The following is a 15312-nucleotide window of genomic DNA, read 5'->3' as shown; positions in this document are numbered from 1 at the left end:
CGTGGTACCAAATACCAACAGATAATAATGGGTTATCGCAACAGGTTGTTGTGGTATTTGGTGGTGTGGTAATGGTCTGATACTCTGATTCACTGATAAGCGGATAATATTTTATAGTAAAACATATACTGAGACTTGACTTTTGAGTAACTAGTATGAACACTAATTTGTCGAGTGTTGCACTGATGTGTTGAAGTTTTAAAATTCCATAGACCACGCTGCAGTATTGCACGGCTCGAAGACAGTTCAGATCCATTCTATATAATTACATGCTTTAAATTAAAATTCTTAAGTCTAAATCAATTATAATATATTAGAATAATTTTAATTTTCGACAGTAATATTAATTATTATATAAGGTAAAAATATGTCATCGGGAAAACGGCTAAGTCCTAACGACCCAGGATCTTATTCTTTACCTGGTGAGTGATTTAAAAATTTACTACAATCCACATCAATAAAACAAAATTATACATTGCATTTATGATTTTTTTATTCTTCATGAGTGTATGTGAAATTGTTTTATTTTTGTTAGTTGAATAATTTATTTAAAAAATTAATCATTTAGCAATAATAAAAATATAGTATCTTACCCTTTTTAGAAGTTTTTGTTTTTTAAGAAATATTATTCATTTTCAAAAACATGTTTATGTGAAGAATTTTTTTTAGAATTGACAAAAAACTTAATTGTTATGATGAAAAATATTTTTCTTTGAATATCTATTATTCTATTGTATCACTATAATTAAGCACACTAAAAACAATAATATTAACTTAAATCAAGCAATCCATTTTCATATTTTATTACTCAATTATTGTGAGTTAAATTACAAACTGAAGCAAATGTACCTGTCATAATTTTGAATAATATTACATTTTGATTAAATATCTGAATAAAGTAGTTTGCTTATTTTATTTCGTTCTGTTAACTCTCAAAACCATAATTACTAAAATCATTCAATATGTTTTTAATTTATAGTTGATTGATATTATTACTTACTTAAATCATTTAGAATACTTATATTAATTATTTATTTAAAATGTTAATACCAATGTTAGTATTAAATACTCATCATTTATTATTTTTACAATTATTTTATTAATTTTGTTCTACAGGTGTTTTTTAACCATGATTTATGACAAACTAATAATTTTAGAATATTTTAAATGTAAAAAAATAAAACCATCAAAATATTAATTATAGGCTATAACGTTCATAACCAGTTATCCAAATTATAGAATTAACTAATTATAAAAAATATAATAATTGCTTTATTTATACCTCAAACATTTAAGTATATTAATTTGTTGTGTTTAAAAGTAAAATATAATTATAATAATTTTCTAGAAAAAGTTGCTGTAACTCATATTGATATAGAACTTGCTGCTGATTTTGAAAATGAAAAACTTAAAGGATTTGTTGATTTGAGCATAACTAAAATTGATGAGAGCTGTGATTATATTGTATGGTACCTAAAGATAATTAATTTATGATACAAAAATAACTCACAAAATTATTTAAATTATAGATTTTGGACAATATTGATTTAAACATAATAAGTATTAAGAACAAAGATGATGGAACATTGCTTGACTATACTATAGGTGATCGCTTAGAAGTATTTGGTTCCAAACTTGAAATAAAAGTACCATCTATAAAAAAGTAAAAAATGATAGTTATTTTATATTAAAACTTTAAATAACATTTTTTTATTTGGTTTTTTAATTCTTAAACTTAAGGAGCATCATACAAATTACTTATGAAACGTCTAAAACTGCCTCAGCTTTACAGTGGCTTACACCTGAGCAAACTCTGGGCAAAGTCTATCCATATTTGTTTAGCCAATGTCAAGTATGTTATATTTTTCATATTAATATAATTTCATTTAAATTAAATGATATGTATTGTTTAGCCTGCTCATGCTCGATCTATGCTACCTTGTCAAGATACTCCATCAACAAAATCTACATACTCAGCAAAAGTTTGTTTATTGTCAAAAATGTTATAACTTTTCAAAATATTTATTTAATTATGAATAACTTACAGATAACAGCTCCTAAACCATTAACAGTATTGATGAGTGCGGTCCCATTAGAAGTAATTGACAATGGAGATACACGCACATTCTTATTTCAACAAACTGTTCCTATCCAGTCATATTTGATTGCCCTAGCTATTGGCAATCTAGTCAGTAAAACTTTAAGTCCTATATCAAAAGTTTGGTCTGAACCTGAAGAAATTGACAAAGCGGCATATGAATTTGAACAAGTATATTATAATATTAACATTTGAGTTTTTGATTATTGTATAATTTGTTGATATTTTTAGACACCTGAACTATTGAAAACCGCTGAAAATGTATGTGGTCCTTATGTTTGGAAAATTTATGATTTACTTGTTATGCCACCTTCATTTCCTTTTGGTGGTATGGAAAATCCATGTTTGACCTTTGTTACTCCAACACTACTGGTTAGTTAAGTAATATCAAAGATAACTATAACCATTTAATGTATTTATCATGTACTTATATAGGCTGGAGATAGGAGTCTTGTAAATGTTGTAGCTCATGAAATAGCACATAGTTGGACTGGCAATTTGGTGACAAATCGAAATTTTGAACATTTTTGGATGAATGAAGGATTTACAGTTTATGTTGAACGCAGAATACATGGACTATTGAATGGCGAGAGTTCTAGAGAATTTGCTGCACTAGGTGGTCTTGAAGATCTCAAACAATCTGTACATATTTACTAATACTTTTACTGCTACTTTTACTAAAAAATCATAATAACAATAAAAATAAGTATTATTGTAGGTTGATAATTTAGGTGCACAAAATCCATTAACTAAGTTAGTAGTTGATTTGAGTGGTATTGACCCAGACGATGCATTTTCTACTTGTCCTTATGAAAAAGGACACACATTTTTGTTCTATTTAGAAAATTTACTAGGAGTTGGTAAGACTGTTAAAGAATTAATTGCACGGGTTTCTCATTTCAAAAAAACATATTTTGCAGGTAAATTTCAGATATTTTTCAAATCATATATTGATAAATTCAAGTATAAGTCTGTTGGTACAGAAGATTTTAAATCATATTTACTTTATTATTTCCAAGAGGACAGTGCTATCTCAAAAATTGATTGGGATTTATGGTTGTATACTTGTGGTATGCCTCCAATAATACCTTCGTAAGTATCTATTTAGTCAAGTAATTTAGGAAAATATGTAAGTAAAAATTAAATATTTATATTATTTAATAATTTTAAAGGTATGATACAAGTTATCAAGATGCATGCCTCTCTTTGTTAAACCACTGGGAACAATGGGATGGTACTGGTGACAATTTTAAGAAGTCTGATTTGGATAAATTTCAAACAGCACAAACTATTCAATTTTTAGCATTGGTTTTAAAATCCAATAACTTTACTTTGTTTAAAGTAAAAACTATGCAAGAAGTTTATGATTTCAACAGTAATGGAAACTGTGAAATTTTACTTAGGTAAGAACTAAAGTAAAAATATTTATTACAATTACCGCTGATTTTATTTTAAATGAAATGTAGGCACCATAATACCCTTGTATTTTTTATTAGGTGGCTTAGAACATGTGTAAAATTTAAGTGGATGGAACAATTGGAACTCATATTTAAATTTATCAATACTACTGGAAGAATGAAATATGTTCGTCCTTTATATAGGTAACTATTTTCAAATTATGTTTTGATGTTATTAGTTTAAGAAAATGTATAATCATTTTTTTTTTATTTTAAACTTTTTGATCATTGTATTTTTATAGGGATCTTTACTCTTGGGAAGAAACCCGAACAAAAACAATAGACAACTTTGAGAATAATAAAATGCGTATGATGTATGTTTGCCGTCATACTGTGGCTAAAGATCTACATTTAAGAAATTGTTAAATAATATCAATAATATTTGTGTTCAATATTTATTTATTTTTATTGATGTATTGAATTTGGTATTATTATCATACTATTTTAATCAAAATGTGATAACTAACATATTTTATGCATAAAAAAACTAAAAAAATCTAATTTTTAAATATTTAATGGAATAATATATTTTTTAATTTTTGAAATATCATTAAAATAAGAGTTGCAATAGAATTTATTGTAAATATTGACATAATAATAATATAATTTTCACGAGAAAACATTTCCATAAGACACTAGGATTCTTGAAATAACCATAATAAATCATATGGTTCTCTCGAACACTTTATCTGAAGAACACACATGATGCGACTAATTAGATAAATAGTTTGATATAAGTAGAACAAATAGATTGCCATCAGTAAACAGTGACTAGATATGATATTGGTCTTGTTCAGTTTACAAGTATATCACTTCCATACCAGTATAATGATTAACGAACAATACTACTGTGAAAGTTGCAAAGGAAAATAAATTTTGAATTATTAATAATTATATATATTATGCCAAACTTAGAATCCCATTGTAATTAGTTGTAGCAATTGATTACTTATATATAATGAGTATCAGCATACTCATGTATTGTAAACTTTCATAAAATTATAAATTACTCTATGATATAACTTAATACTTGGATAAATAACTATTAAGTTATTTAACATATTGTTGTTGCATAATGTATAATGAATATAATAATTGAAAGATTACCAATCCAAATATTTTTATAATAATATAATAAGCTATAAAATAAGTACTTTAAATCTTACCACGTAAATAAAATTATAACTCATGAACTGAATAACTTATTTATTAGTATTAATCATAATAGTATAACAATAAAATATATTTTATCATAAATTAAATAACTAGTACTTGAGAGTTACTAGTAACTGGTTAAATATAAAAAAAATAACTGTTAAGCTAAATCCACGAAATTATGTTATCATTTAAATCGCTAATTTAATTAATAATTTCAAGGAATCTGCAGATCATCTTTGCTGATTTTTTGAACTTATATTTTATAGGCCAAATTTTTCTGTCAAATTCATGAATTCGAAACACATTAATATTTGACAAAGTGTCAATAATAAAATAATATAATAATTTTATAAACACTTTTAAAGATGCAATGTCTTCTGTTGTCACATAAATTTTAATTGATAATAACTAATAATAATCAGATTTTAATTCAAAAAAAAAAAAAAAAATCTGTATTTTGTAGAATACTATAACTTTGATGTAAACTACTTTTTTCTATTTGTTTATTGATTTAAATTAATTAATAATACATATTAACGTATCATTTGTATCATTGTATTTATTTCTATTTTATCGTGGCTATTATTTTTTCAAATTACATTTTATATTGCTTTTTTTGACATCAATTAAGTCATTTTAATTTATTGCCAATATTTTCCACCATAATTTTTTTGTAATTCTAATGGTTTAAAAAAAAAATAAGATTACAAAATAAAAAACAACATAAATAGTAGACAATATACAATAGGTTCTTACTAATATATACACTGAATACTATATAAACGTATAAATATAAGTACTTAAATATATACACCAAAATGAATAGATATCAGTGATTTCAAGAAATCCCAACCTTACTAAATTCATCATTTAAGTTTAAACTCAAATACTAATTTAAAACAAGCTATTAAGTCGATCTTCTTTAAAAGAATAAGATAATTTAATAATGTACCATCGTGCAGTGTTCAAACTTCAACACTAAACCCAACACTTAACTAAAAAATAATAATTTTTTTTTTTGTTTTAATAAAATTGATTAAAATAAATATTTAAGTTATAAAATTAATATATTTTTGTTAAGATTATAAATACAAAAAAAAAAGTGTAAAAATAAAATAAATCAATTTAACAGCATGCTATACTATATAAAATATTTTATTTTAATTATGAATTTGATTAAAAATATGTTCACAATTAACAATAAGAAAGTATGTATATACAAGAAGCTGAATTAATGTGAGTATAGTTTACTATTACCTTTTTTTCACACTGCTAGATAAAATAAGTTAAATAATTGTTGGATCAAGTATGAATATTGGGTTTATTAACAGTAAAATTATTGATTTAATTTTTGCTTGGAAAAAAAGGAATGGTATAAACAAAAATTGGTATGTTGACAGTAAATTCGTGTTAAATAGTATCTATATAATAACATAATAGCAAATAAAATGATCATTTATAAATTTAAAAATATTTTTCTTATCATGTTTACCATCAAATATTTTAATAAAAGCATTTTAAATAATTTTTATGAAGCCCAATTAGCTAATTCTTTCATTTCGTCATCATCTTCTTCAACTTTGGTTTTTGCTAAAAATTTAAAACAACTCATAAATAATATATTTTATAAATCTATAAATTTTTCCTTAAAAATACCTTTGCCCCGGCCACTGGGATCAAATGTTGGCACTGCAGGCGTTGGCAAATCGTTGACAGGTGTCTTGCCTGTATTCAACAACTCTTTGTCCAGTTCTTCTTGTTCTAGCTCTTCCAATTCTTTTTGTAATTCATCCTGTTAAAATTATAATATTATTAAAAATTTATTCATATAATTATTAACTAAATACTGGTCAGAATTAGCTATTTTAAGGAATAAATATTATACAATGTAATCAATATCATCTATATCATGCATTTACAATAATTTACCAGTACTATAACAGTTATAAATCTAGAAAGCAGATTTTTAGGTAAAGTTTTTAAGTATTCTCTTAATAGTCCATTAAAAATGAATTAAATATACATTATTATTTTTTTTTTGTATGAGCCACTATTATAAAATTATAAAATTAAAACATATTAAATAGCTAATATTTGAAAGTTCTAAGTATTGTTTTTGAGATGAACTAGATTTGAACATTAGGTAGTTAAAACAAGTAATTTTTTTACATTTTAATTCAATACAAATGAGTATAAACAATAGAAATGCATAAATACTTCCTGTTTATAAGTTATTAACCAATTACAAAATTTATAAATAATTAATGATTAATTTATTAAAATAAATTATTATTCTTACTTCATCTACATCGGTTCCAAATGCAACTGGATTTGAAATGGCTTCTGATATTTCTTTTGATAAATCTTGTGACTCTGCTATATCGTCCATCATATTGTGAACATCATCGACATTCCTATAATATAATAACTAATTGTAATAAACATTATTCAAATCATAATGAAGATATATTAGAAAACATTTTCAACATATTTCATAATTTTTAAATGCATAATTAGGAATTTTAATGACATAATATATCCCTACTAATCAATTTCATAAAACACAATATCCTATAATAATATAATTATGAAAACTAATTTGTAAGTGTAAACCTATATAAATTATGAATTAAGACTTTAAATACTTTATACATAAAAAAAATATAGATACTGTGCCTAATAATCAAAAACTCTATAGTCTCTATAACTCTTTATGTTTAACTTCTGTAGAAAACTAAATGATAGATTTTTTTTTTAACTTGAAAATATATACAATTAATATAAATATAGAATAGTTTATTAATTAACACTAATTAATTTATAAATACTGAAATCAATAACCTGAATTATTTTCCACTACTTCAAAAATTTGTAGAAAGTAACCTAAAATTGATCTAAAATTATAAAAATAGATTTTTAAATAAAAAATAATATCATATTTGATAAAAATATGTATAAAATATGGGTACCTGTCTTTTAATTCATTTTTATACTAAGTTAAGCAAGACATGTATTAGTTTTACAATAATATTTTACTTAAAAATAACATTGTGTAATTTTTTTTTTTTTTTTGATATTACAAAAAAAATGTTTAGTTGCCTAACCTATAAAATATTGTACATTAAGTTAAACCTTTTAAAAGGTAATATTTGATGAAATAAGTACAAATTACTTGAATGTTATTAAAAAAATTAAATTAACAAAGTTTAAATCAATTTTTAGTCAAAATTTTATGAATAAATGATTTAATTTAGGTTTTAAATTAAATGCCACAAATAGTAAAATAAAACTAGTTTCATGTCTAATTTTCTAACTTTTATATACATAAATATAATCAAATATATATATATGCATTATATACACTACACAGAATATCATGCTAGTTAAGTATACCTAAACAAATATAACCCATACATAAACTCAAATATTTAAAAATCAAAACGATACATAATTAATGGAAAATAATAATAGCAGGAAAATTTTCAATGAAGACAATTTTAAAATTAACTTAATGCCTTATACTTTTGAGTAATTATTATTTTAATTTTATTTTTAGGTATACCCAACGTGCCCATATGTTCTGCTTAAGGCGAGACAGTCCTGTTTTCAAACTTGGTGTCCAGCTGTTCCCAAAGAACCCAAAAATGTTCTACTTTGAAAAAAGGTGATCTGTGACATTTTATTCCACTAAATAAGAGCAAGTAACCACAACCAAAAACATTATGTTGGTAGGTATACAAATATTGTACACTGATATAAATTTTATAATGTAAGCAGTTAACTTCCATAAATAAAAATTATACAAAAATAAGTACCAAACTAAAGTAAAAAGTTATTATAGTTTTCTTATTAAAATTTACAAGTTTCTCGCTTTAAGTAAAAAACATTATGGTCACATTAATTATACATAATACTGATGTAATGAAAAATATGATTTGAGCAAAACATTAATAAATGAAAAAAAGTTAAAGAATTACAAGTAACCAACTAGGTGGTAACTAGTGACTCAGCCCATTATTAAAAATGAAAATATGACTCATTAAAAACCACAATTGTTATCAATAGTTTAAATTAATTAAAACTTAGAAGTAGGAGAATAGAATAATGAAAATTAAAGTTAACATTTAATACATTGATACTATTTATGATAGACAGCCTCATGTTAGGTTCTTAAAAAATGTTATTGAAATACTTTATTTTGATTCTTTAATAATTTATTTAAGTTACATAGATAAATGTGCAACTTTTTGCATTATTTAAGACACAAGCAACAAATTAAAAACTTAATATTGGTAACAAAGTTTCTATAACTCATAAGTGAAGAAAAGAATTTGATTAATAAATTATATCGCTAATTACTTCTACCTTTACCTATGTATTTAAAATAATCTAATAAAAATGTGGAATTAAAAAAAAAAACCACCTTAAATGTTTGTTTAAATAGTGATACAATTTAAATAAATGTATACACTATATAGTGTATATATCTATATTATATCATAAGTATTATCTAAATACTCAATATGAATAAATAAATTTCATAATTATAAACAATTTAATATCTAGGTTTAACTTATAGATATATAACAAATTAATAACAATTGAACTCACATATTTTGATGAGCCGACTTGAGTGCATCCGCAGCAGTTTTCATCGTGGTTAATACTGCTGTATTTGTGTTTGCACCTTCTAACGCCTCTCGTTGTTGTTCAATAGTTAACATAGTACCATCAATTTGAGCTAATTGTTGTTCATACCGTTTCTTACGCTTCAATGCTTGCAATGCAGCTGAAAACCAATAACAATAATGTGTAATACATTAAACAACTAAGAAATAAGGTGCTAAGTTATAACGTCAACTTACCTCGTTTATTTGTTGTACCATTTTTTTTTGCTATCGCTACTTCCTGTTCGATTTTTTTTTCTAAAAATTCTTGTTTTTTTATCAGCATTTCTTCAGTGGATCGTAGCTTTTGTATAGCATCTTCGGTTGATGGCCCTTTCTCTTCTTTTTTGCTACCGAAAAGCTTACCCAGGAAACTCATAATGTATACAATATTATATTATTTATATTAATTTTATTAACCCAGGTATTTATGCAATGAACATAATAATTCAAAGATACCGTACACAAATAAAAAATACTCAATAGTTAACACTTAATAGTCACAAAAACACTAACAATAAGTCGCACTAAATTTGCGTAGAAGGCAAAAGCGAAGAACTATAGAAATTTCGAAAGATAATGATAAAGGATTTTTATTATTGTCATTGGTGGTCATCTGTTAAAATCAGCCACAAATGATTGACGATGAAAACACCGTATTTGATAACTTATAACCAAAGACAATGTAATACATTTCAAAGAGTACATAAAAATGCGAAAGCAGTAGTATTTAACTGTTATTTTGATTATTTTTAACACAGAATAAAAAATATTAATGTTTATTATTATTACTCTTCTATTTCTTATCAAATACTTAAATAGTTTACAAGTTAAATCTGAAATAATGCGTTTTTTAAAAATGACACTTCCAAATTAGTACATTACCATCAGCAACTGTATAAAAAATTATCAGTTTGCTAGGTAGGTAGGTACGTAAACAGATATTTAATAGATTATATTTCTGAGCGGGGGCACGATTTAAGATATTCTCGGATTGTGGTGGGGTAAAGAACAGCAAACTAACCAGTAAGGCAGTAACGGATGACTCAAATTATCGAGTAGCTGTGAATTTAAAATTTAAATATTTTATTCTAGTGTTCAATGTCCACCACTCAGATATAATATTATTATTTATCATTGCGGTGGGCTCGAGTGATTCGCGTTTGGGTATAAATGACTGATGAGTTATAGAGAAATATAATACAAAAGAATAAATTTGGCGCCCAAAATTACAAAATTACTGTCTACACAAATATAAATTACAATTATAGTATTAGTACGCGCCAATATAATTCGAAAAAGATAGTATACATAAATTAGTAGGTAGTTAATTATTAGTCTAGTATAGACTCTAGATGAATTAATAGTTAATGTTGCATTTGATATTTTGATGTCTATTTCTGAAGACTTATATACTTTATTTTGTTTTTATTGATAAAAAAAATCCAAATTTTTTCATTTTTCATCTTAATAGATACTAGGACAAGGTATTTTATACATATATAATTTATAGATTAATTTAGGTATATTGTTATAATTTTATAAATATTTATTTAATATTTTGACAATTTATTTGACTTTTGAGAGTTAGTATGGGATTGCTAGTAGAGGTATTTTTAGTACATATAGCTTCGTTATGGCTATGATAACAAATATCAAATAATATATTATACACTTTTATATCAATACCTTATACATTTTTGTATACATGACCTATAGTACTTTATCGGCTTACTAGAAAAGTTTTACCCAGTGCACAACTAATTTTATTAATTTTATTATTTTATAAATTATGATGGTTTATCAATCACCCTAGTAATTTTTTAATTAACTTGAACACGTAGCTACCAATATAATTGTTAGTATAGTGTATTTTATATTTAGCAGTCGGTTTGTGTTTTATCTGATTTGCATCATAATAAGCGATAATGAGTTTCATGAATTTTCTGTTTGATAATCCAATAATTTATTCTACCATTTTTTTTCAAACATAGGTATAAAATTTTTTCATTCAAATATAATACCCAATTATTTGTTCTAATGATTAGCCTTAAATAACGTATGATACTACTTTAATGTCACATTAAAAAGTATTTTGCCTATCTATAAAATGTATTATGATTTTTCATAGCTCAATAAAATTCATATTTTCTTGTATTTATAATATCTTATGACAACTGTGTAAACACTGCAAACGTATAATAATTCAAAGCTAATATGCCTATATTCAATAAAAAATAATACTTAGAAACTTAAAATTAATAAGTACTGTCAATAACAGAAAACTTTTAAAATCCATAATATTACATAATATGAATTATGATTACAAAATATTGTGTACATACTTTTTATGAGTAAATTATAATTTAGAGTTATGCAACAAACAATTTTAAAAACTAAGTTCCTGATTACAATATTTTGACTTGTAAAATAAAATAAATATTTACACAACTCAAAATGTTCTTTAAAATTATGATTAGTCATATTGTGATGATTTGTCTAATCTATCATTCCTAAAAACAGTAATAACTGTAATGGTAATAACTTACCATTTATAAATAACCTTATCTAGTTTAGAATTTAAAATTTTGAATACTAATTAAATGATTAAATTTTTGTATGAACTAATCGTACTTTATACGAGTTGTCAGTTTTCAAACTTTAAAAAACAGGACAAAATTTGAAATTTCATAATATATACTAAATATTAAATGTCAAAACAAAGAAGTCGGTACCTCGATTAAAGTATAGGGAATTAGGCCGTACGGCTATGTGTATGAGTAAGTCTTTATTTAGCAAGAATACAGATAATTTTAATAATATTTTTTATTATAAAATAAGTTATATTAATTATATTATTTATACTTAAGAAATATAATACATTTAAATCCAAAATTTATATAAAAACTAACTTTTAAATTGTTTACAGTAATAGTCAATAGGAAATAAGTAAAAGTTTTAAAATAAGTATCACAATAAATTATATAATTGTATAAGTATACTTAATTGTATACTTAGTTTAATTTTACTTGGTACATTTAATTGATAGTTCATAAATAAATTAGAATAGTTATTCAATAAATAAATTAAATTTTTCAACACATACAAAAATAAGCAAGTAAATAATTTATCAAATTTACTAGTAATGCACAATTTAGTGTAGTTATACCGTATACGTTTTAAACAAACTAATAGAACGATATTTTTATATATAAATAATTGGTTGCTGTTGTTGATGTTGATAATGTACTATATCGTCGTTTATTGTAATCAATGGTGAATCTGTGGGGGTGGAGTCTTTGGGCTAAAGCCCCCTCCCCTACACAAAAAAAAAAAAAAAAATAAAATAAAAATTTTTTTAACGTTAAATTATACATTATTATAACATATTGTCATAAATATAATATTAATGATGAATGATGATGTTTTTTTTCCAAATTTTATTATTATGTTAGATATATTTTCATAGTTCAATAGAACGTAATGAGGTTTGTGGTAATCGCTCAATACTTATTTTGTTGAAAATTATTTTTATATTTAAAGGTACTAGCAATTACGTTGGATCAGCAGTCGTTGACTTTGATTGATAACTACAATAACAATAATAACTATGACTGTTGACTGTCTATGGCGTATAAAAACCACGTTTGAACAATGGCCAATTCAATCCGTTCGATTTTGCCATTGTGATTATTGTGTTAAGTACGTATGTATTCTGTATAAAAACAGCTGAGTCAAAAACGCAAACTAACTGGTAGTGGTAGTACTCTACTTAACTACCTATATCAGTAGTGAATCAAAAATTCTAAAAATCAATGATCCCCCATCTTCAAAAACTTTTTGCTTCGCCGCCAACATCTGATATTGTTGGTAATTATGAAATTTTTTCTTCTTATGACATATCATTATTTATCAATAAAAAACTCAATGATAAAGAAAAAAATTCAAGTTTTTTTAAATGAATGGGTTCCAAATCAATAAATTGGCAATCAAAATAAAAAGTTTTATGTATTTTGGTTAACTAAATACAAATAGCTAACATATTCAAGCATTAAAGATTATAGTGCTTTTCGTAAAGTTTGTATATTATTTTAATCTTTTGAAGCTGGTTATAGTTCCAACTTCCAACTAATCACTTCATATATTCGTTAAAAAGGAGTACAATAATTAGAAAAAGGCTTAGAAAAATTAAAAAAAACACAGAAATTCAAAATATCAAAAGGAAGCTAATTAAATAGCTAACCATTTTAAGAATATCATGTTTGGAAAAATGTTATCGATTGATAAAAAAAATTGATTAAGTTCATCACTAACGATCTTTAGAAAATTAAGAAAAACTTAAAATTATAATAAAAACAATTATCTTGTGTGGACGACAATATCTACTTAGGGCACATCGAGATTACATAACGTTTAACGTAGAACAAAAATCAGACTGCAACGATAGTAATTTTTGATTTTGCTTAAGGCACGAATTGATTCAGAGGACACAAATTTAACTTTCAAAACGTAACGAGACAGTAATTTTTAAATAGAATAAAAAATCTTTAAATAAATCGAGAAATACAAATTAAAAAATCCGAAATATATATTAACAGTTCTTTCCGAAAAGGGATCCAAGAAACTTAAATGTTTAATATATTTTTTATATTTAGTTATTAATATGGTTATAAACGAATAGACCTCTTTTAATAATGATAGATTTCTGAATAAAAAGTCTAGGGGCTATGTACATGTTTGGGTGAATTTTTTTTAAATATTGACATTAATTTATTTGTTTTTGTTTCCAATTTCAACTTTTTTCTGTCTAAAAAATTATTTATAAATAGAGAAAATTATTTCAACTTTTGCATTTAAACCAGGTACGTACATAAAAAATTAAATTATTTAAAAATTTTAAAAATTACCATCATCAACATTCTTTATAGATTTAAAAATAAACGCCTATATTTCTAATAAATTATTTTATCAAGAGTAATTACTATCCGAAAACAAAAATGGAATATTTTGATGTCCCGAAGATTTTTTGAGACAACAGGACAATTAGTTTAAAAAAAAGAGACATTTACATTAAATACTTTCTATGTATTTTTTACGAAACTAATGAAATAATGATAATATAACCTAGTAAACTTTTTTTGGTAATTGTTATAATAACTAATAATATATTACAAAATATTTTGATATAAGATGATAACATTTTTTTTTTTTTAATAGAGCCTTGACATTTCGATCATTCCGTTTATCGGTTGAAATATTTTTATCACCCCAATTACCTCAATCAATTGTTTTAATTTGGCACACTGGGTCACATTGATGATTTTCGCAAAAATTCAATATATTGGCACATACAGCTATTGACTAAGTATACGCATCTAACTGTCGGTAGGTGTAATTACTGAATATAATAATAATAATATTATTATTATTATTATTATTATGTGTGATTGCTCATCTCTCAGCTAGTGGTGACGGCGGCGTAGTCTGACGACACCGGAGGACAATATAAAAATAAAATATAGAATATTGTACGGGCAGATAAATTGATATCAACGGATTTTATTGAGTCGTATATAATATACAAGTATACATATATGTATTTAGATATTATATACTATTATTATCGAATAAAAAAAATACGTTGAGAAAAAATAATTCATTTTAACAAAATATGCACGTTGCTAAAGTGGCGTCAGGTACCAAAATGTGATGTAAGAATTAAAAATATAATGATATAAGTATATATTGTCTTTAGGTATATAGTGCTTACTTGGTTTTATAATAATATATAAAACCAAGTAAATAGGTACTCGTATGCCGCTGTCGACGACCCGAGTGGAATTATTAATGACCTTTGGTCCGAAAATTCGTTAAATTGCCGTTTGTCGTCCACGTGCGCATCACCGTCAATGTTACGCAAAAGTATAGAACG

At 24.2% G+C, this 15312-nt stretch overlaps 2 protein-coding genes across 2 annotated transcripts; one reads left to right on the top strand and one right to left on the bottom strand.

Moving 5' to 3' along the window:
* The first annotated feature begins 98 nt into the window (after positions 1 to 98).
* Positions 99 to 3957, top strand: LOC112600811 (leukotriene A-4 hydrolase). The gene is made up of 13 exons (XM_025348115.1): positions 99 to 422; positions 1349 to 1464; positions 1530 to 1663; positions 1741 to 1852; positions 1914 to 1982; positions 2048 to 2269; positions 2330 to 2470; positions 2534 to 2740; positions 2817 to 2958; positions 3019 to 3190; positions 3271 to 3501; positions 3595 to 3699; positions 3798 to 3957. Exons 1-13 carry the CDS (start codon positions 368 to 370, stop codon positions 3919 to 3921), a joined length of 1830 nt encoding a protein of 609 aa, XP_025203900.1. The 5' UTR covers positions 99 to 367; the 3' UTR covers positions 3922 to 3957.
* A 2149-nt stretch (positions 3958 to 6106) lies between these two features.
* Positions 6107 to 9948, bottom strand: LOC112600832 (charged multivesicular body protein 4b). Its single transcript, XM_025348145.1, has 5 exons — positions 9579 to 9948; positions 9325 to 9502; positions 7013 to 7127; positions 6370 to 6505; positions 6107 to 6303 (listed from the first exon to the last, which is right to left on the bottom strand). Exons 1-5 carry the CDS (start codon positions 9757 to 9759, stop codon positions 6242 to 6244), a joined length of 672 nt encoding a protein of 223 aa, XP_025203930.1. The 5' UTR covers positions 9760 to 9948; the 3' UTR covers positions 6107 to 6241.
* Between the last annotated feature and the right edge of the window lie 5364 nt (positions 9949 to 15312).

The sequence above is a fragment of the Melanaphis sacchari genome, unplaced genomic scaffold, assembly GCF_002803265.2.
Source record: "Melanaphis sacchari strain LSU unplaced genomic scaffold, SCAv2.0 Contig72_pilon_pilon, whole genome shotgun sequence".
In the NCBI taxonomy this organism is placed as follows: Eukaryota; Metazoa; Arthropoda; class Insecta; order Hemiptera; family Aphididae; genus Melanaphis; species Melanaphis sacchari.
The sequence above is the reverse complement of the archived record's forward strand: the minus strand, read 5'-3'. Positions and strand labels throughout refer to the sequence as shown.